A 24,246-nucleotide genomic window follows, 5' to 3' on the forward strand; every position below is an offset into this window, starting at 1 on the left:
TCCACACACCAACATCAACTGGGTGGGAACCAGGGCTCACATATTAGCCACACCCTGTCCCTCTGTAGTTAGCCCATCACATTTGGAATGCTGCTATCCCTCAGGAAAAAGGCATCATGCACTGACCCAGGATACTTAGCATTGACATGGGAGATGTACTGGTCCGCCAAGCACAGCATCTGAACATTCATGGAGTGGAAACTCTTATGATTCCTGAACACCTGTTCATTCTGCAAATGCAATATGTGTACCACCAATCGCCCCAATTATGTTGGGGATATGTCCCATTACATAAAGCTCAGCCTTCACAGTGGCCAAATCCTCAACCTAGGGGAAAACAATGTAGCTTCACATGTGTTTTATCAGGGCAGACATTTTCTATCTCATTCCTCACTTGCTACCTGACCTTTCATAGTAGAGGACCTACACTGCATGTGCTGCTGTGACCTGTGTCTGGAACCTACCATTGCATGTGTGACCAGGGAAAGGGCTTCAGCCTTCACTTTGAAGGAGTTAGAGAGGCTGGTGGATGGGGTCATACCCCAGTACAGACTGCTGTATGGGCCTCCAGACCAACAGGTGAGTACACTGTGGGCACGATGCACGTGGCATGAATGCATGGAGTTGTGTTTGTGAAGGCCTCATGTAAGGGAGGGTAAATATCTTCTTTGCGGTGTACACGCTGTATGCTGGGCTATGTGTGTGCCAATGGTGATGGAAACGGGTATGGTGGGCCATATGTGTAACAGGCAGAACTGTTTGTCTAATGGTGTTTTCCTGTGTGTATTGCCTCTGCAGGTCAGCACCCATCAAAAGCAGGGAATATGGTGTGCCATCACCAAGGAGGTGCAGACCCTGGGGCTCTATGGCAGGTGAAGCACCAACTGTCGCAAAGGGTGGGAGGACCTGAGACGCTGGCCACGGAACATGGCGGAGACCTAGCTGGGGATGGCCTTCCAATGAGGAAGGGGTTCTCATCGAAACCTGACCCCCCCCGATGGCCCGCATACTGGCAGTGGACTATCCAGAGCTGGATGGGTGCTTGAGGGCATCACAGCAGCCACAAGGGGGTGAGTACACTGGCTATCATTACAACTTATGGCTGGTGGGGTGGTATCCGGGTGGTGGATGTGTGTCAGTGGGTGCCCATAGGCCAGGCCTGACACAGCAGCGTAGGTCCTCTGGTGGTTAAGGTTCTGAAGGGATAATCCTGCCTACCTAGCTTGTAAGCATCCACTACTGGTCAGAGCTGCATGGGTCCCAGGTGTGCTGCACTTGGCGGTGTGCGCCCCTCCTCATGCCTTGGTGGAAAGCGATATCAGTGGTGGTGCAATGCATAGTGCGTAGGCCTGTTCCCTGTGTGTGAGGGTGCTGTGTACGCCAACGGTGGTGTTGGTGCAGCCACTGACCCAGTGTATCCGTTGTCTCTCTCCCCCTCTTTCTTGTTTTGTCATCCGATCCTTATGTGCATTAGCACCATCTGGTGGAGGAGCAGAGGCACCGGTGACAGAGGGAGTTGCATCCCACAGGACCCAGAAGGCAGATTCCACCGAGGCTGAGGGCACCCGTGGGACGGGGGCGAGGGAAGCACCACGGCGGAGACTGGAGGGGACAATTCAGACACAGATACCTCCTTCGATGGAAGGTCCCTGGTGCTGGCGGACACTTCTGTGACCACCCCAACTACAGGTACAGCCGCCACCCCCGTACCAGCACCACCCTCACAGCAGCCCCTTATCAAGTTGCCCGTGCCCGCTCACCCAGGAAGGTGGGGATCTCCTTCGCCCCAGGCACCTCAGGGCCTGTCACCCTGAGTGAGGAGGCTATTGACCTCCTGAGATCCATCTCTGTAGGGCAGTCAACCATTGTGAATGCCATCCAAGGGCTGACAGCCCAGATGCAACAATCTAATGCATTCCTGGAGCAGATTCACACTGGAATTGCGGCCCAACAGAGATTGATCCAGGCTCTGGCCTCCTCCTCACTGATGACAGCCATTGTCCCTGTTTCTATCGTCCCCCCTCCAACTTCCACTTCCCAGTCCCATTCTCCTCTACCCCAACCCATCCCAAGCACACAGCCAGATGAGCATGCACACAGGACAACACACAAGAGTGTCACAGGAAAGCACAAGCACCACACTTCATCCCACAAGCACTCACGCAAACACCATACAGTTGCAGACACTACAACATCCACTGCCTCCACTGTCTCCCCCTCCTCCCCCTCCACCTCCTGCCTCCCAGTCACGTCCACACTCACACATGCATGCACTACATCAGCATCCAGTACCAGCATCATCACCACGCCAAGCAGAACACACAACTCACTGGCAGACACCTCCACAACATCCATGCACACGTCCCTTGTATCCTCTCCCACTGTGTCTGTCCCCCCCTCCTAAAGTACACAAGCAAAAGCACTCAGACACCCAACAGCTATCCACCTCACAGCAGCATACACCCATGCACCTGCACCCAAATCTAGCAGACAGACACCTCCAACATCCACTCCCTCATCCTCCACTCCCATTCCTTCTCCCTCAGGCAAGAAGTGCAAGGAGCCTGCACCAGCAGGCAAGAAGGGCAAGGAGCCTGCCCCAGCAGGCATGAAATTGAAGGGGCCTCCACCTGCCACCCGAAAGGACAGGGAGCCTGCACCAGCAAGCAAGAAGGGCAAGGAGCCTGCACCTGCCACCCAAAAGGGCAAGGAGCCTACACCAGCAGGCATGAAGGCCCAGGAGCCTGCACCGGCAGCTGTCATGGAGACCCCAACACCAAGCATGGTTGTGCATCCATCTGAGGGTACTGGGCCTGTGCAGGAGCCTCCCACCACCACCACCATCACCACCAGCACCAACACACTGCATCCATCCAAGGGTCCTGGGCCTGTGCAGGAGCCTCCCACCACCACCACCACCAGCACCACCACAGTGCATCCATCCGAGGGTGCTGTGCCTGTGCAGGAGCCTCCCACCACCCCCAGCACCACTACAGTGCATCCATCCAATGGTGCAGGGGATGTGCAGGAGCCTCCCACCACCACCACCACTAGTACCACCACAGTGCAGCCGTCACAGCAGGCGGATGCAATGTGATCCTGCCTCCATGGGCTGTTGTGTGGCCTGTCCACTCCTGAACCAGTGGGCAAGACACCCACTCGAGAGACTGTGACCCTGCAGTCCCCATGACAAAGCACAGGGCATGTTGCCCCCTCCAGAACCAGTGGGCAAGACACCCACTCAAGAGACTGTGGCCCATCACTCCCCAGGACAAAGCACAAGGCATGTTGCCCCCTCCAGAACCAGTGGTCTTGTTTCTGCATCCGGCTGTGGTGCCCCTCTCCCCCCCTGGGTCCCTACCTATTTGCCAAATGATGCCCCTGCAGTGCTCTCTCCGTATTGATGCAGGTGACAAGTGGGGCCTTGGATTTTGCCCTGTGGCCACGTGGCCCACCCAAACTGAGGACTGGGCAGCGTCCCTTTTTCTGTACATTTGTAAATATCTGTAACATTGGCTAAGTTATTTTTATACTGTGATGATATTATTACACTCACTTTAGTAAATTATTTTTGTCCTTGCATTATTCAGCCGATATAGGGAGATTAACTTCCTTTCTTGTGCATTCGGTTGTGTGTATGGGGTGTGTGTCCTGCGTGTGTGTGTCACTGTCATTCCCCCCCCTGTGTGCTAGGCGGCTGTACTCACCGTTGTCGTCTTCGCCGACTTTGGTGTTCGTGGTGGAGCAGAACGTAAAATATCATCAGAAATACATGCAGTTTGAGTTCCATGGCAGTGTGGTTGTTCCCTGTGTCTCCGATGGTGTGTCCTTTTCAATTCTGAGCTCTGTTTCCACCAGGCTTTTGATGTCGTTGGCACCACCCCGGAAAAGGTGGTGGTTTGCAGGGTCTTAATATGGTGGACGGAACTTTGTAGGTGGCTACTGCCGTGGTGGCTGTTGTTTCCACCCTGGTGGTCGGTGTGGTACATTGTCTGTCTTTCGGAGATCTTTCCGCCATGGTCATAATTTGGTGGTAATTACCGCTGGCCTGTTGGCGGTATTACTGCCACTTTATCACCGACCGCTAGGGTCATAATGAGGGCCTAAATCTTAAAAGTAATTGCCTGCTTCATTTGATCTTTCTTCAACTTTATTAATTGAATATTGTCTCACAAAAATATTTTTGGGGGAATAACTCATCCTGCTCGCTCCACTACAACACATTTGGAGTTTGGTGGTGGTACTCACACCAGGTTCTTCTCCACACGCTCTTCTTCCCCCATCAGCTAGTGCTCGTCACTAATTTTATAATATATGTGAGTCTGTTAGTGCATGAAACAACTTTATTAGGAAGCACAGATGTAAAATGGAGCTCCCTTACATACCAACTAATAACTAATTTGATGTAGAACTCAGCTACGCAAAAGAATCCAGACTATCCTAAGATTCCAAACCTGAAAGGCTCAATTGAGAGGCTCGACTTATAATACTTTACCTGGCATGTTCCTGGGTGGTTGGCTGGGACTGGTTGTGATTACATACAGGATCTTGGAGGAGCGGGCTGCACTGCCACTGAGGTTGGTTCTTTCCGTTATCACCTCTATCAGCGTCTGGTTCGGACTTGATGAGTAGGGGCCAGCAGTCTCTGGAGGATGCAGCTCCTTAAAAGCTGAAAATAAAATAGTGAGAGTACCATAAGAAGGCAGCTATACAATGTAGAAAAACAGTTCAGCATTTAGGGCATAAGTTCGACATTTGTATATTTATTAATTCAACTTTGAACATGCATTCTGAGGCTAAAGCATTTCAGTGCTAGAATACAATGTGGTTCACTCTTTAGGGTAATGGTGAAGATGCCCCAACAGTGCTTCAATTCAGGAACAGTAAAAGATGCAGCTCTTTAAAGAACACTACCTCATGGTGGAATAATAATCCACAAGCCAGTTCCCAAAACCACTTGTATACTGTCTCCTTGTCTTTGACCATCTAATGCCATTTTCCTAGGTTTAAAATAGACAAATACCACTTACATGCATACATACATACATACATACATACATACATACTTGCATATACGCTTCTAAGCTCACTCAAGACACTCCAGATGGAAAATAAGCGATGCTTAGGAAGACCATTAACTCTGAATGTTGAATATAGCTTTAACAGAATGGACAGGGTGTAATATCCACCAGTCATGTGACTTCCTCTTCCAAATCTTTTCTTTTCTACAGGCTTATGTCCATGTGAATGTCCGTTCCTTTTGCAACACAGAAGCCATTCCCAAGACCCTGCTTTAAATGAGCAGTGCCAAGTAGCTATGTCTCAACTATGTGTAACTGTGTGCTTGCTAGAAGAAAGTGAACTTGGGAAGGTAAGAACAAACTATTCAAGGTTACAAGCAAAGTTACACAGTAGAAAGGAAATGCTGGAGACCAGACCTGTGGCACAACTAGACCCGAACTTCAGGGAGGCTAACAGAACAACCAATGTAGACGAGTTTTAGAGCAAGATGGTGCCCGCGTAACATGCCTTGGCTGCTGCCTCTCCCCACTCCAGCCATGGTCTGAGTGCCAAAAGAGGAAGGGATCTGTCAGGATAAATTTTCGGGAATTTTAAAACACAGCTTTACGGCACGAGTGCTTTGTCGACTTGGTGTTTCTCGCCATATCCTCTGTTTGTTGGACTAAGAGACCGCCTTTTCCACAGTCGGTGTTCTCTGGGCTGCAATCCGGACTGCACAGGTACTCAGCAGTGCATTGTTACAGCAGTTGTTCCCACGCAGGATGCCTGGAAGGGGATTAAAAGCCAGCAGAGTCCCGTTCGCACCTGCAAAAGCAGCAGCGGTAACCTCTGGAGGACCCCTGCACAAATTAATGGAACATCCGTGGCCCCAGAGAAGTCCTCAGCTTTTCTCCAGGTGGAAGAGATGGGGCATCACTGCCATCTAGCCAGCGGTGTGAGAAATTGCCCCAGAGCTGTCCAGGTAACTCTTGATAACTGTCCGGTAGGTTCTCGGCCATCAAGCAAGGGCCACTGCAAAGAGCTGGGGGAGGATTTGGGTAGGCTCTCTTGTGGGGAGCGAAAGATGGACTCAAAAGGGAGGGTGAGCTGGAACAACCTCTCTATTGACACTGCCACAAAGATCTCATGACCCGACTGCCGGCATCCCGAGTGATTGTGCGTTCTGTCCTATCAAATGTGGGAGCAGGGGAAGCTCACATACTGGCCGGGCCTCTTGATGGTGGGGAGAAGTGTTTTTCATTGACTGATGACTCAAATCTCTCCAGGCTCAGTGGCACTTCAACGGAGGGTGATCTGTCCCCAGAAATTAGTCTTAGTCGTGCCCCAGCTGAAGCTGCTAACATAGTGCAACGTAAGCAATTGCAAAGGAAATTTAAAAAGAGAGGTGTGCAAGAGGACCCGGGTTGGGACTCTGATTAGGACATGGCCCGCAAACTAAAGTGGGATTATTCTGCTACTCAGCAGATATACCCCGAGGGAAGCCAAGGGTTTTTAACATCATCGGTGGGCAAGACCCAGGAATTTGCAGCATCCACCTCCCCTTGTGCAACTGAACCATCACCTACGCTTATTTTGCAGTCTATCAAACAGTTGCAGGAGGAGGAGGTATGGAGCGACAGTCGTCAAGCTCGCTTGACCTCTAAAACATTACAAGGGGCTATTAGGAGAGTTGATAAAACCTATTCTGAAACTGGGGAAAGGATTTCATTGGTGGAGGGGCGAACTCCGGTTGGTGCACTAAAGGCCCAGAAGGCAACATAAGATTTATTAACTGACTGGTGCTATGTGGAAGCACAAGGACTTCGAAAATCGTCAGCGAAGGAATAATTTGAGATTCCTTGAGATCACAGAGAGGGCTGATGGGGGCCACATCAGGCTTTTCATGATAGCGCTCTTGCGGGGGACCTTCCCTGAGCTCACTCAATGGGACTGGGAAGCAGAGGTTCAGGTGGTTCACCGTTTCCCCTCATGCTTAAGAAATGACAGGATCAAGAAGTGGAGAAGCCCAGGGTCATATTAGTGTATTTTGGAAACTTCTATTTGGGGCAGGCCGTTTACAAGAAAACACACCCTAATTCAAAAAGAGAGCATGATGGACACTATTTCTGTTAGACCTGATTTTTTCCACACTACAGTGGATCTGCAATAGCATCTTAGACAGCTTTTTGATCCATTTCAGAAGTTAGGGGCTGAAGTTTTCCTGCTGAATCCTGCCTGGCTTAAGGTCACTCTAAGGGGAAAGACTCACACTTTTACCTCAGAGGTTAAGTCTCATGAATACCTAAGAGAGATTTCTACTGGGGATGCTGTTGGGTCCTAGATGGAATGTATTCATGCACATTGCTGTGACGAACGACAAGTGGTACTGTGATCTATCTATCAATTGATACTTTAAAGTATGGTATGGTTTTGTTTCTTTCACCACTCAGGGCGCTTTAGGCACTACTTTTTCTTTCCTCTTTTTCTCATTTTCTTCCTCTCTCTTTCACATTTTGGCCATGTTTAGGTATTGCTACCCATATACTCATATGTGATATATTTTGGTCGGGTTGGAGGGAGGGGGGCAGTGGGTGTGCTACCTGGCGACGTCACTCAGGTTCAGAACCTGATTGCTCGGTGGGTGGTGGGGGATGGTGAGGGGTGGGAAGGTTGGTGGTATGGATGGGGCTGGCGGCTGGTTTTGGGTTTCTTGGGCGAAGGGCAGGAGACAACACAAAGAGTTGGACAAGTATTCCCAAGAGGGGGGCCGCTGTGGGGCTAGCCTTCATTTTTGAGTCTTTGGTATGGGTGGGGCTTGTCCACAGGATGGCCAGTAGGCAACCTTAGGTTAAATCTTTATGATGAGTAAAATACGGATACCCAGGGTGAACATACGTGGGCTGAATGATTTTAAAAACAATTCAGAGGGTATCAACTGAGCTCCAGATGTTGCAAGCCAATATACTGTGCTTGTTAAAGACTCATATTTAAGGTACTAAGCAGAACATCCTTTAGTCTATAGGGTATCTGCTGATCATTGGGATGATGCAGGGGGCCCAGACACAAGGAGTTGCGATTCTTGCTTGCACCCGTTCTCGAACTTGGTCTCTCCAATTCAAACGGACTCAGGTGGATAATCAGGGACAGTGGGTCATAACGGAATGCCATTTTCCAAAGGGGTTGTTCACTTTGTGGTCTTTGTACGGACCTATCCTTTATGATCCTGGGCTGTTTGATTGGCTTAGCAATGAACTGGTTCACTGGGCATCTCCTGTTATCATGTGTGGGGATTTTAATATACATTTAACACTATTCTTCTAATAGCTTGCATTTCTATTTAGGACATAAGCCTAAGGTATTTCGATCTTCGTGCTGATTGATTAAAGATCACAGTTTAGGGGATGTTTGGATGGATAAAAGAGCAGCGGAGCCAGGGTTCATGTGATATTCAGCACCTTACCAGACCTATGTAAGATTGGAGTTTGTTTTATTTCACGTATGTTTCTTCACGAATGTGAAATTGAGAAATGTTCCGAGTAATGTTGGACCATAATCCCTTAGTGCTAGAAATCGCAGCCAAGGAGTGTGACAGGAAAGCTTCGGCCTGGATCTTTCTGCAGGCTCTCTTGGGGAATGATGACTAAAATGAATAGATTACTAAATGGATCCTGATTTTTATGAAAGAAAATATAGGAATTGCTCCCACCAGGGTCATCTGCGATGAGTTCAAGGCAGGTATCCATGGCGAGACTTTACGATTTTGTCTGAAGCACCAAAAAAGGGATAAACAAAGGATGCTGGACCTCTATGCGGCTTTGTCCATAGCAGAATCAAAATTGGATTTATTCACCTTGCAGGAGGACGATATCTTGGAGGCTCAACTTGGGGCCACTCAGGCTAAAGCTGAAATAACGGAAATAACAGCCAAAAAGACTGCTGATAAATATACGGCCTGGAAGGAGACATTTTACGAGTATAGTAAGCAGGTAGGCCACCCACTTGCTATTCGTACCTGACATAATCAGGTACAAGCTCATGTGGGTATTTGTTCTGCCTTTCAAAGACTTTATCAAAATCTTTATGCTGAAAGCGCAATATGGGCAGAAGCAGATGTAGACCAACTCTGGGAAAAGATCTCACATAATACACATAGCGAGGAAGATCACAAACTATTGGCGGGTCCTTTCTACTGGGAGAAAATTATTTTTGCTATGGCCTGTCTCCCTTCGGGTAAAGCGGTTGGTACTGACAGTATCCCCACTGAATTTTATCAGGTCTTCTCTTCCTGTTTAAAAGATTACATGATGGATTTTTTTGCAAATACACAGCAGCATTAACCCTCCAAAGTCCTGGGCCTCTGCACATATTGTTATCCCTCCCAAACATGTCCTTGCATGAACTTGGGTCATATCGACCTATTACCCTGATAAACAGAGATACTGAAATCTATTTTAAAAGTCTTTCCATCCATCTTTCTAGGGTTACAAGCAAAATAGTCACCCCCAGGCAGCATGGATTTATTCCCGGGAGAGGGATGTCTGACCATATTCGGTGAGTGATCACATTTTTCAATGCCTCCATGGTATCGGGAGACCCTATGGCACTAATTTTATTGGCCGCGGAAAAGGGGTTTGACCGGGTCTCCTGGCAATACCTTTTGGATGCAATGTGAAGCACTGGTTTTGGGTTAGGATTTATTCAGGCGGTTAGGGCACTTTACCAAGAACTGGTGGCTAAGATCATTTTAATGGGTTGAGACGCAGATGCAATCAGGATCCAATGTGGAACAAGGCAGGGTTGCCTCCTGCTCCCTGTTACTTTTCGCTAGGTTCATCAATCCCTTTTCACGTAGTCTGGATACCAACCCTTAATTCGGCTTCAGGGATGGGACACAAAGACCCTTGTATACACGGATGATATTGCATTAGTCACATCTGACCCGTCAACATTTTGAGGGAGGTGGAGCGGGAGGCTCGCTGTTTTGGGACACTTTCTGGATACCTGTTAAATAAAGATAAGACAAAAATGGTAATAAATACAAATATACTTCTGCTGGATAATGGGGTGGTGGATAATGCAGTGTATCTCGGAGTCAATGTCTCTGTGGATGTTGACAACATTGTGGAGAAAAGCTTCGACCTCCTAATAGGGAAAGCTAAAGTAGAATTTTGTAGGTTAAATAACTTACATCATTCCCTCGTAGGGAGTTGCAATTTGGTGAAGATGACCTTTTTTCATGAAATTTTGTATTTTTTTGGGCTATTCCTTTGGAGGTGGGGAAATCAATGGTTCAAAAATTAGATGGCATTATATCTAGGTTTTTATGGGCATACGCTAATCCTAGGAGAGCACTGAAGCTCCTTACACTTCCATGTCAAAGAGATGGGTGGGCATTACCAACCGTAAATTGTATTATTGGGCTATGACACTCCAATACATTATGATCTTGCTCCAAGACAAGGATTAAGCACTGGTCACCTTTGAGTTATTACTAGGAGAAGCAGCATGGGGATGTCTTTGGTAGCATATTGAGTACAGCTATTTTAAGAGAGTCTGTTGTAAGCCCTTGTTGTGTGCATTTAAAGCTTGGTCTGCAGTTCATAAGAACTTGGGGTTCGGGCAGTTCAACTTCTATACATTCATGTATAACAATCTGATGTTGCCAGGTATTTTTCAGGATCCTTGTATATCCCACTAGACAGCGCAAGGGCTCAACTAGCTAGGATTTTGTTTTCTTACAGTGGTGTTCTATCGTTCAAGGAATTCAAAGTGGCATAAAATGTTGGACAAAAGGAGTTTTTAAAATATCATCAAGTTTGGGACTTTTTCTTTATGAGGAGGGCGGCCCTCTGGGCTCTCCAGAGTAGATCTGGTTGATTCCCTGATAAGCGTATGGTTTTGCCCAATTGGTGGAATATATGGCTTTCTGAATTGATCTATGAAGGATGATTTTGATAAATACTCGGCGAAGTGGCAGGAGAAACTGGGGACCACTAACCTGTCTATTTTAGACTCTCTCTCCTTTTAGGCCAATATGTTCTTTTATCCGCTAATCTTCAGGTTCAACATTATAAAACCTGCTTTGATTTATACTTTATGCCAGAGAAAATTGGCAAGTGGGGTGGGGATAAAAGGACACAATGCCCACAATGTCAGTTCTTTGAGGTGAATCTAGTCCACATGTTCGCTTTTTGCCCTGATCTGACTCTGATAAAATACTATGGCGGTCATTCTGACTCTGGCGGGCAGCGGTTGCCGCCCGCCAGGCGGGAAGCGCCATTTGGCCGCCATGCGAAGGGGCCAGAATCCCCATGGCAGCGCTGCTTGCAGCGCTGCCCTGGCGGATTCGCCCAGCCGGGGGAAAAACGGCGGGAAACCGCCGGCCCCGGTTTTCTGACCGCGGCTTTACCGCTGCGGTCAGAATGGGCTTGGAAGCACCGCCAGCCTGTTGGCGGTGCTTCCGTCATTCGCGACCCTGGCGGTCAAAGACCGCCTGGGTCAGAATGACCCCCTATATTTCCAATTTTCTTAATAGCAAACTTCAGCTGAAGGTATCTCTAACCCCACCGCTGATTTTGCTCGGTATTCAAGAGGGAGGGGTCTCTAACTGTTAAATCTCTAAATTTAAAAGATTTTACTGTGCCCTTTTTGGCATCATTTTTAACGCCTGCTCAGAGCAGGCATTAAAATGATACTCCCATGGTAACCTAAGAGCCTCCTCCTTGCACTTTGCTGCACTAGTGTCAACATTTTTGACGCTAGTGTAGCAAAGCGCCACAATAGCGTAAAAAATGTTGACGCTACTGTGTTAACGACTGCCATGGTGTGCTGTATTATAAATACAGTGCAACCATGGTGTCATTAGGTGCCGGAAGAGGGTTGCAAGAAAAGTGGCGCATCAGAACTGATGAGCCACTTTTTCTTAAGTATGGGCCTAATCTCTCTTCACATGTTGCAGCAGACTTATACCATGTACAATGCAATTTAGACATAATGACTTGCATATTCACAGTGCTCTCAGTCACAGGCTAGGACTTCATAGCACTACAAATGTATGTCACTCTTCCCCAGTGCACCAACCAGGGTTCTGTTCTGTGACTGTCTGCTTAAACACAGACATCTGCGGTGACCGCATTAACCAAATGAGCATTCATGACATAAAATAATGCATTTCTCACTGATTACTTTAACATGCATTAATTTTAGATTTAGGTCATTTACATAATATTTCATAAGTATTTACCTGAAGGTGAAAGGCCAACTCTGTCACTTCTCTGGACCCGCACACAATCTACCAGATCCTGCCCATAGTGTTCTCATGATCACAGTCCCTACACCTTTATGTATTTCAACCTGAAACACTTTGTAAGAGGCTCTCACTGAAGCCACATTGGTAGCACAGCCCAGCCCAGCACACATTAGCTAAAGAATTGGGCGTGTCCTGGTAGCTGTGACAGGCCTGGCTCAGACACACAACAGGAGGACCAGGGTGCCATGAGGGAGAGGTGCAGACATTTTAGCCCAAGCTGCATTGCACAACTTAACCTGAAACTGTTCCAGCATAACTAGTCTCACAGAACGTGAAGGAATAATATATCTCCTATATTATGTCCAAAGTGCCATTTACCATCATGGCCACTTCCTTTCATCTGGAAGGCCCCTCTTGGTATTCCCCATGTTCATCTGCTCATCAATAGAAGTGGAGAGAAGAGTCCTTGAACCTGCATTTAAGGGGAAAGAAACCATTACATTTTTCCCATTTCCATTGACCTTCCTACAGAAGGTGCAAGATCTGACCAGGCAAGGTACTAGAATGATTCACACTTCTTCATTCATCCTATGCTTCTTAAAGCAGTCCACTTCTTTAGAGACTCATCTGTCTTCTTTTGACCAAAACAATCTGAGTGGTTATCTGATTGAAATCAGTAATATTGGGTAGGAACCCCCTGAACCCAGCTAATCTCAGAGAGCTTCTTTTGCAGAAGCTTTAGTTTCAGATTCACAAAGGAAGCATAGGTATCCAGATTTGGGTTATTAGTGTAACCAACAGTTTTCTCCACCACAATGAACCGCAAAAGGAACTGAAATATTTCTTCACCTTTAATAGACTCCTCTGGGACACACAAAGAGTGGGTCTAACAGAAGGTGTGCAAACTAAGGTTTGTGTTAGAGAAATATTACCAATCTACAAGATATAAAAGTATTCTTGGTTATCATAGACTGAAGGACGTTGATCTTTTATCTCCCTGAAGATCTTTTGTCTTCTTAAAGTCTAACAAAACAAAAGATAGTTACAGGCAGAAACCCACTTCAGAGTACCTAAAAAAAATCCACAGAAAAAAGCAACAAAGCATATAAATTTGTCTGGGCGTAAAATGAATTTAGCTGTCCCAGTTCTCATGAGAGTATGGTCGTCCTTGTAACTTCTGGAAATGATTTAGAGACTAGAATCAACTTTGAGCCTACTTGGCAGGAATGGCTTAGCAGAGTCTGTATCGCTCAGCCTACAAGTTCTGCAGTGGAATTTGAGGCAGAATCTAGCAAGTGAGATGTAGCCAGGAGTGTAATAGAATCTAACAGGCCCTTTTTTGACTTACATAGTGCAGAGGCAATGAGCTTCCACTGGTTTGAATATGTCAGGGCATTTGGTAACAATATATAATACATAGGACAGTAGTTATGAGTGCTTTTTGCAATGCAATTGATTATATGGGTCAGGAATTTAGGTGACCGTGATTATGGTAAATGAAACCACCATGGATGACCGATTACCTGAGATTGATAAAACAGGACTTTGAGTGGTACTACATCATCCAGGAAAAAAGAAGCCATGAAAGGCCTAGGATCCGGGATAGAAAGGGGTCACAGATTTGGATAACAGTATAATAACCACGAGAAGCAATCCATGAAATGCCCATGATCCAGGACTGGTTTGGATGAGAGTTCCCGTACATCACCTAGGACAATAAATGAATGCTATGTCTATGATCTGTGAATGCAGCAGTTTATGATATGGGCAAAGGAAGGCACAGAACTGTTTGTGATTCAGGATTGAATTGATCAGGCGGCAGAGAAGTGTGTCATTCATGGTTTATGATGCAGGATTGTAGAGATCAAGAACGTGGGCAGTAGCACTCAATGAAGTATAACGAAGGCCTGAGACCACACATGACCTCGGATTGGAACTGAATGGTTCAGGAGAAGGAACTATGGGGGTCATTCTAACCCTGGCGGTCGTCGACCGCCAGGGCTAAAATGACGGGGGCACCGCCAACAGGCTGGCGGTGCCCCGCAGGGCATTCTGACCGTGGTCAGAAGTGGAAAACCGGCAGTCTCCCGCCGGTTTTCCGCTGCCCTTCTGAATCCTCCATGGCGGCGCAGCTCGCTGTGCCGCCATGGGGATTCAGACACCCCATACCGCCATCCTGTTCCTGGCGGTTCGCCCGCCAGGAACAGGATGGCGGTATGGGGTGTTGTGGGGCCCCTGGGGGCCCCTGCAGTGCCCATGCCAATGGCATGGGCACTGCAGGGGCCCCCGTAAGAGGGCCCCACAATGAATTTCACTGTCTGCATTGCAGACAGTGAAATTCGCGACGGGTGCCACTGCACCCGTCGCACCTTCCCACTCCGCCGGCTCCATTCGGAGCCGGCGTCCTCGTGGGAAGGTTGTTTTACACTGGGCTGGCGGGCGGCCTTTTGGCGGTCGCCCGCCAGCCCAGTGTAAAACCCAGAATACCCGCAGCGGTCTAATGACCGCGGTGCGGTATTCTGGAGGGGGGAACTCTGGCGGGCCGCCTCCGCCGCCCGCCAGGGTGAGAATCACCCCCTATGTGTTTCAGGATGTGATTTACATAGCTGGGAAGTCAGGAAGCTGCATATTATAAAGAAGAAAATCTCGAATTGAACTTTGATACTGGTCTTCAGATATAATGCTAGAGAGTCAAAATGTAATTAGCATTGTATACTTCAAATACAGGGACACATGAGTTAGTATGAAACCCAGACTTGCACTGCACAGCATTGGAGTTCATGGGTCCACAAGGTCAGGCAACTGTGACTAGTGCTAATTTCTGTCAAGTACTAGCTATCCTCCTTTGCTGTTAGTGCCAGTAACAGACGGGCAGTCTGTCATAAGAAAGGCCAAAAAGTATTAAGAGTATGCACGCACCTGTGCATAGAGTAAATGACAAGGCCAGATTATATGCTGCATTTTGCATGTAAACTGGTATCAGCCAGTTCAAATAATTAACCATCAGCTGTGTGGGAGGTAATTCCTTCTCCCGCGCACCCCTCCTTCTATCTGTCCTTTGAAACAAAGCTGGAGCTGACCTGCCTCGTGAGGGTTCTCTTGGACTCCCATCATAGCTCACATGCTGATATGCATACAGAAATCATGCCAAGAAGTTATCAAGTGATGTCCAACACCCTAGTGATCTCAAATGATTGGCCCTTCTTTTGCTGCCTTTCAAATGAATCCAGAGGCATAGCTGCCATCCCAGTTGAAGCCAAGCTGGTCCTGACCCAGAGGTTGCAATTACCCAAGCAAGCAACCTTGTGTGATTCCTTCCTAGACGCCACAACTTCCTGGAGTGACCACCTATCAGATCTTGGCATGTTTACTGCTTATGACAGGATGGCACAGGGGAGGCCAATCAAGCAGCTCCAAAGCCACGGCTCTAATTCCAATTGAAACTTCTGCTGCAGTCCAGTGTCAGTTGAGACACCACTGAGAGCAAAGGCCAGGGAAGCGTTCGCCAGCACCGATCAATCATGACAGCATGGGCAAGTAATAAGGCCTCACAAAAAAACACTGAGCTAGACATGCAAGACGGTGTTCTGAGTCATGAATTGTGACTATTGCCTAGGTATTACTTTCCATTTTGGTGTGAATTGTTGAGCTGCGGCCTACTGTGAGCAAGCAAGGGCAGCATAGTGAACCACATCTGTGCATATGACAACATAACAGCAGAAGATCCATAAAAACAATACTCACTCCTAGAATACTCTTCAGGGTGACATAGCAGATGGAGTGCTTAAATAGGCATTGTAGTTTGATTTATGACATTGCAACTAAGCCCACTGAATTGTGTTATATTATGTTTTGCTGTGATAATAACGTACTTTCTTTTTTCTAAAATCAGCACTGGGCTGGACAGCACATTTAGGGCCTTATTTATACTTTTTGGTGCAAAACTGCACTAATGCAGTTTTTCACCAAAAAGATTTGCACTGGCTTGCACCATTTTTTAGCACCAGCTGGGCACCATATTTATGGAATGGTGCAAGCCGGTGCAAAGGGTAGGCTAGCGTAAAAAAAAAAAAGGATGTTAGGCAGGTTAGAGTCAAAATAAATGACTCTAACCAGATTAGCGTCATTTTTTGATGCTAAGGGGCATACTTATACTCTGTTTGCACTGGATTAGCGTCACTTTTTTTTTACTCTAATTCAGTGCAAAACTAACTCCATATTTATACTTTGGTGCTAGATCCGTTTAGCGCCAAATTTATGGAGTTAAAGTCATTTTTTGGAAGTGGAAACCTACCTTGCCTTAATGAGATGCAAGGTAGGCGGTCCCGTGCAAAAAATGACTCTATGGCCTTAACTCCATATTTATACTCCCATGCAAAAATGGTGCAAGGGAGGGAGGAGGGATCAAAAAATGGGGCAAAGCTTGCTTTACCCCATTTTTTTAAGCCTGGGTAAGGGCAGGCGTTGAGGGACCTGTGGGCCTATTTCCATGGTGTAACACCATGGAATAAGCCCACAGGTGCCCTCCCCAGTCCCCAGGGGCCCCCCCACTCACACCAGCGGGACTACGGAGGATGGGGGACCCCATCGCAGGTAAGTACAGGTAAGATTGCATTTTATTTTTGAAAGTGCCATTTGGGGCCCTGAAATGGGCCACATACATGGCACAGGGTGCAATGGCCATGCCCAGGGGACCCTTGTCCTCTGTGCTGGCCATTGGGGTGGTGGGCGTGACTCCTGCCTTTTCTAAAGCAGGAGTCATGTGGCATGGTAGGTTTAGCACCATAAAATGAAGCGAATCTGGTTAGAGTCATTTTTTTTTTTACTCTAACCTGCCTAAAGTCATTTTTGGGTGCTAAACCCTTTTCTTCTATACTGCTAGCCCCACCCGACTAAAGTCATTTTTTTTTTACTCTAGCCTACCCTTTGCACCGGCTTGTGCCATTCCATAAATGTGGTGCCCGGCTGGTGCACAGAAATGGTGCAAGCCGGTGCTAAACTTTTGGTGCAAAACTGAGTTAGTGCAGTTTTGCAGCAAAAAGTATAAATAAGAGCCAATATTTTGTAAGTTTGCGCCACTTTTGCATCAAAAAATGAAGTTAATGCGGTGCAAAAAAAGTATAAATCAGGGCCTTGGTGCTATACGGGTCTAGCACCAAAGTATAAATATGGAGTTCGTTTTGCACCGAATTAGAGTAAAAAAAAAAAATGACACTAATTTGGTGCAAACAGAGTATAAATATGCCGCAGAGTATAAATATGCCCCGAAATATGGCGTTAAGGCCATAGAGTCATTTTTTGCACGGGAACGCCTACCTTGCATCTCATTAAGGCAAGGTAGGTCTCCACTTCCAGAAAATGACTTTAACTCCATAAATTTGGCGCTAGACGGGTCTAGCACCAAAGTATAAATATGGAGTTAGTTTTGCACCGAATTAGAGTAAAAAATAAATGATGCTAATTCGGTGCAAACAGAGTATAAATATGCCCCTTATTGTGTTTGTTGTGTGACTATTGTGCTCTGAGTTCTTACGTGGCACAGAACCTCCCTGAGAATCCTTTTACTACTTACCCTTGCCACCCAGGGCTGAAACATTGCAGCCAGCTTGTAATCGAGCCGGATGCAATGTGGCGGTGCGGCGGGTGCAGCAGCACTCATGGCACATTCTACTGCCCGTAATTCGGGCAGTGGAATGCGTGACGAGGCTGTGCATGGGGGCCCCTGCACTGCCTATGCCAAGTGCATGGGCAGTGCAGGGGCCCCAGGGGTCTCCCGACACCCGCATTTCACCAGCCTTTCATTTGGCGGTGTAACTGCGTGGAAAGGCTGGTGGTATGGGGATTCATAATCCCCAGGGCAGAGCTGCTTGCAGCGTTACCCAGGCAGATTACAACCGCCGGGACCCCTAGGCTGCCGTCTGGCGGCAGCCTCGCGGTGTCAGCGGTCAGACCATGGTGGCTCTGCCATAGTCATAATAGGGCAGTCAGACCACCCGGTCTGCGATGGCCCAGCCACCATCGGGAGTGTGGCCAATTTAAGACTGCCACACTCGTAATGAGGGCCATAATGCCTCTACTAATTGAGAATATGAAATATACTTTGCCTAAGCTCAGCTGAATACATATTGAGACATTTACATCTTTGGCTGCAACATGTCAGTTTACATGTATTTTTCCAGAGCCAGCAGCTGCTAAAATAAAGGCAAAGTACATAGGGCCAGGATGAGCATGAAATATTAATCCCAGGCCTTCCAAACCACACCACTTGCAGCTCCACTGGCACTATGCCCAACAGGAGTCCTAAAGCATATGGGTGGATAAAGTTGAAGATTTCCTTTCAAGCTTGGTAGGAAGAACTGGGCAGGCCTAGGGTGGAATTTATAGATAGTGTGATCTTAGGCCGCTGAACAATTGGAGTCATTGTATTCAGGAATTTGTTATGCAGGGGACTTTGGATAGGTTTTGACTGAGTTCAAAAGAACTGGCAACATATAAGATGGGAAAGCCTAGAGTTTTCAGTCCTATTTGAAGAGGGGTCATCCCCAATAGCTCAATATGTGCATGCCTTAAAATACCTTTCTTGATGATGAAAAATTATGAAAGAACTGCTTAGAAGAGATGGCGCTGAAAGTATATCCCTGCTTGCTGCACTGAAGGATTCCTAAATGCCACTACGCTACATCTGTCCTGTGGCTGCAGGTGGTAGAATGTCCTTCAACAGAGGAAGCTGTTGCCTGCCTAGCTGAACTTTAGGCTTTATGGTGAGTCCAATTAGCAGTTTAAGACAAAAGTGATTCATTGTCAAGTAATGGTTAAGTAAATAGTTGATAGTGAGGCATTTGGCATCAGGATGGTTTCCTTTGCTGTTGTATGATATAGTTTTAAGATTTTCAGCCATTCAAGTCTATGCATTTTGAGTGACTTCAACAGCAGGTTTGACAACGCCGGGACCACATCACTCCCCATTACTTATATCTAAACTTGAAGCACTGGCCTTCCAACAACTAGTCCCTAGACCACTGCACACGGCTGATCACATGGCATAATCATTCCACCAAATTGACTGCTCTCAGTAACATGAAACAAACCCACTACCTGGAGTGATCACCATGTCATCAAATTGACCTCAGAATTCTCATTGCTGCTCTACCCCAACAATCTCAACCACATCTATGCAGACCATACCATGCAAAAACTGAATCTAGATCCATTATGGGTAGATTTGTCGGATAAATGACTGCTGGACCCACCAATGACACATGAAGATTTTTAACAAAGTGATCACTCTTACAGCCTTGCAAAACTGGCGACACCTTAAGAAGACAGGATGGATCAACTCAGATGTAAAATTACAAATAACCCTAACCTAAACACTTGAAAGACAGTTGATAAAAAAACACAACATTAACAGGAGATACCAACTACCAACAAAGTACAGAATATACAAAGCAACTATCAAGAAAGCTAAGAGATTCAAGCATTTCAGACAGAAAATGTCAAACTAAGCATCTCTTCAAAATCATCTCAAAATTCTGTAACCAAAACTGCATTTCAAACTGTGAGATCTAATCAGGAACTCTGAAACTTGCTCACTGATCATTTCATTTAGAAATACCAGCAGCCTCAGGCATAACCTCTAATTTAGAACAATCAATGACACATTTGCATGCATAGCATAAGTTTCAAAACTACTTAGCCATACCTCTGTGCATTCTAAATAATTTATCTAAAAGAATGACTCAACAAATCAAGTCCATCTTTAATGTCATAAGTCTAAGTAACCAATGCCCCCACAACGTATTCAAAAGCATCCACCTAGCATTGTCTGCTATTATTATAGCCAGAATAATTATTAACTCACCATTCTGAATAGAAGAGTTTCGCAACAAACTAAAAACATTCTACATTGAGGCAGTTTTTAGGAAACAATGAGCCTCATTTACGAGGTTCTGGCGCAGTGGAGCACCGCAAGGAATCTTGCTAGACTGTCCTGCTTCAAAAGGAAAGGGCATGAATGTACCATATCCATGAGATACGATGCATTCCTTTTCTTTCCCTTGTACACTGGTGCAGAATGGGCTACCATGCACCAACACAGGTACCCTTGCACTGTGGTGCAAGGGTGTCTACGTTATAGGGATGAATGTTTTGTGCAGGAAGGGACACATTCCTGCATAAAAACAATCAATAGTGGATTTTTCCTCTTTCTCTGTGGGCTGCAAAATGAAAGAGGAAGAATAGAGGAGAAATAAAGTTACTTATACTCTTTATGCTTCCCCTGCGGAGGCATAAGCTTTTGACACATTCCCAGGTTTACGAAATCTTGTAAATCTGGTAATGTGTCAAATGCCATGGGTGTTACGTGGGAACACCCATCGTAATGCCCATGGCACACCTCCCTATTGCAATGTAAGGCAACGCAGCGACTTGCATTGTGTTGTCTCCCTCCATATCTACAAGGACATGAAAAGCAACGCAGAGTGGTTTTACGTGGCCTTGTAGATATAGATCTGCAGTGTGCACCGCCAGACCATTATAAAAGTGAAGTTCCAGTGGTGCAGAGGGGCTTGTAAATAAGCCCCCTGAATGTCAGTAAACAGACCAACATACTAGAGAGGTCACTATAGAAGGGAACATTTACCAGAGAAGGTCATTGAAAAGGCATTTTTCACACAACTTTTTGATTTCCTCAAAAAAAAACATCCTTCTTGGCAGACAGACTGGTTTCTGCCCAGAAATGGCCCCAAATCAGAATTCATTACAATGTGAGATGACCTCAAATATGGTAAAGTCTAATGGCATGCCAGTCCTTGTCCTTCTCGAGAGGTCATCAACATTGACACAGTTCACTGTCAGATATGGCTCTAAAAGCCGAGTGGCCCTGGAATCCAAAGCAACATTCTTAATTGTATTATGACCTACCCAGCAGAAAGAGGTGAAATCAACACCTTTCCTCAATTTTGCACACCACAATTGACCAAATAGATTGGTGTCCCTTACTTTTTAATGTTTACCTATCCACACTTCTAGGAATTGTTGACACGTTTAAGCTTACTTGCAAAAAATATGCTGTCAATATCCACATAATTGTACCGCTGGAAAAACTAGCCAGATCAGTATTCGGAAACGCATAAGGGCTATAGTCACTGCTGACTCTGGATGCATGGCAAAAATTTGACAGTAAAAACCTACATCTAATAGATTCTAGCATCTCTCTACCACAAATTAATCAAGTGTCCTTGCACCATAGTGTCTTTGTTGTGGTCAAAAACGTTTTTGTGCTGAAAGATGTACCTTCATGCACAAAAAATATCCATTGATGTTATTTCCTGTGTGTGTGTGCTGGAGAATGCAGCAAAATCTTTGTAAAATTGGACCTGGGTGTAGTGCCAGTGCTATGGCAAGAAAATACTAGGCAGTCATTCAAAGTTTCATCTCTGAGCATTAGGCCACAAGATCAGGTCGTCAGACAGGATGCATCAGGCACAACATGCTAGACACCAAAGGCCATAGTTATCAAGGGCTTGCGTGGCCTATTTGGGCCACGCAAGCCTTTAAGTGAGATTTACTATGCCATGCATAGCCACCTCACGTGGCTATGCATCACATAGTAAAATCTAGGGTAACACAAGGCAGTGCAAGTTTTGCCTTGCGTTACTCTACTCTGGGTGTTCCCATGCATTCACCCATGGTTTTTGGTGCATTCCCAGATTTACTAACATTAGTAAGCTTGGGAATGAGTCAAAATGGTATGTCTTCCCAGGGGAGGTGTAAGTTACTTCTCCTTTAATTTTTCCTCTCTCTACCTGTGCAATATTCTGCCCCACATGTAGAAAGAAGAAAAAGCCTCAGAGGATTATTTTTATGCAGGGAGGTGTCCCTTTTTGCACAAAAACAATTCTGCCTGTAACGCATGCACCCTTGCACCAATAAGAAAGCGTGCCTGCATTGGTTCTTGACAGCCACAAGTGCTTCAGCGCAGAGGGAGAGCAGGATTACGGCATATCTCAGTGGATTTGGCGCATTCCTGCTCTTTCCATTTGATGCAGTGCAACAGTTGTCATACTGCGTTGCACCAAATATTAGTAAATCTGTGCACACCTGACTGGTATCATGAGGTTGGCAGGAAGCATTGAAAAATACGAGCTGACACCATGCGTTGATTCGAATTCAACCCATGCAGCGCTGGTTAATGACACAAATGGATGACAGAGAAGTTAAGAATGGGAACCTTGCTTCAGTCTTCTATAGTTTTGTGAAATAAAGGGAAGGGAACTCCAAACTCGTGGGGAATACCCCAGACTGACTCCACTGACTGCATCAGTGAGTAACAAAGTGAAGGGCGTGGGAGAGGCGGGCCCGGCTGTCCTTTCACTCTCTGCAGAAATGTTGCCCCCACAGTGGCAGTCCTAAGGACTATCGAATAATGAGGCCGGCCCGCCCTTTGTGTCAAGCTGCAAACATTTGGGGATGCTTTAGGCCTTCATTCTACGATAATCCTTTCTTTCTCCAGGCCTTCTTCTTTTATAGTTGCACATATTGTGCCTGAAAGGAGGCCTGTCCTTCCAACTTTTCTCAAGCCCTCCTTACCTCACGCATTGCCCTGCAGCCCTCCTCTGTCGCCCGGCAACCAATGGCCTGCAGTGCAGGATATCCTGAAGCCTCCTCCGGCCTTCACGGGCTGCTGCCTGCCAGGAATCTCGGACCTGCTCTATTAATCGTTAAAGTCCGGATGGTACCTTATTGCAGTCATTCACTGGCTGGCAATAACAACTCTGCACGGGAGGGAGCAGAGGAGGCTGCAGAGCATGAGCGAGTGTCTGAGGTGTCAGTTGAGGATGCCACGGAAGATGCAGACAACCGTTATCTTCTGGGGATTCCCGCATGCCTACGCTGCACTCTAGGATGAACCATCCATCTGCATAGCAGTGTATTTCTCTTCTCCAGGTTCTGTTTACAAGTGTGGTGTTAGCAGTGCTTTAAATGGACAGAAACTGTCCGGTACTCAGTGCCTGCACTTCTTTAATTTGAGAGGGAGACTACCTGCACTTTCCAGCACTATTTGATACATTTAATAGGAGAGCACCAGCACTTAGGAGCAAAAATAGTGAGTACCTGCACTTTTATATTTCCATTAAAAACACTGGATGCAGAGACTAAAAGCAGTATCAGGCTCTCCAAAACAAATCTCTCACTGTTCATTTGGTGAAAGTAACTGTCTAATAAAGGAGTTTACTGGCACATTCTTGATTCTTTATTTGGAACACTTCTTTGTATTGCTCTTTCTCCCTCTCAAAGGCATACAGTTTATTTTTCACCCCGCTGTAATATGTCCTTCGCCACCTCTTTCTCTCTCACACACAGACAGAGGCTCTCACAAGCAGACCAGACTCACATAGGCAGTCCATTGACTTCTGCGGTGTGCGCACTCACCATTCAAAAGTCACGCTCACTCGTACACTGGGGTATGTTGTGCAGAGGGTAAAAGTAAGTGTGTCAGCACTATCCACTTTAAAACGTTTTTAAATACACTCTAATATGTTTGAAAATGTGAAAAGGTGTTATGGGTGCTAGTTTATGGGTGCTAGTCTCCTTAATGCAAGTGCACAAACACGCACATGGGCCTCGATTTATACCTTCTTTGCACCGGATTAGCATCATGTTTTGACGCAAAAGCGGCGCAAAGTTACAAAATACAATTGTATTTTGTAAGTGTACGCCGCTTTTGCATCAAAAAATGGCACTAATGCAGTGCAAAAAAATGATAACTCAGGGCCATGTTTTTTTTTGCTCTTTCATGTCTACTTTCCTCCCATAAAAATGTGCCTTTTTGATCTATCTCATCCTCTTCTTTCACATCTTTGCACTTGTCTTTCAATTGCCTTTTAAACTCTAAAGCTAACCTTAAATAATTTGAGTAGTTGTTAGAATGGTTAACAAAACACTAACAAAAACTCAGAAAAGCGGAAGCTACTCAGTGGTAACAGGAGCCTGCC

At 46.3% G+C, this 24,246-nt stretch overlaps 1 protein-coding gene across 1 annotated transcript in view; it reads right to left on the minus strand.

The window, feature by feature from the left end:
* KREMEN1 (kringle containing transmembrane protein 1) overlaps positions 1 to 24,246 on the minus strand; it is a 289,192-nt gene that overhangs the window by 19,456 nt on the left and 245,490 nt on the right. The window contains exon 7 of the mRNA XM_069214466.1: positions 4,496 to 4,669. Within this exon, the coding sequence (XP_069070567.1) occupies positions 4,496 to 4,669 (174 nt within the window). The remainder of the gene's footprint in view (positions 1 to 4,495; positions 4,670 to 24,246) is intronic.

The sequence above is a fragment of the Pleurodeles waltl genome, chromosome 11 (assembly GCF_031143425.1).
Source record: "Pleurodeles waltl isolate 20211129_DDA chromosome 11, aPleWal1.hap1.20221129, whole genome shotgun sequence".
NCBI classification, from domain to species: Eukaryota; Metazoa; Chordata; class Amphibia; order Caudata; family Salamandridae; genus Pleurodeles; species Pleurodeles waltl.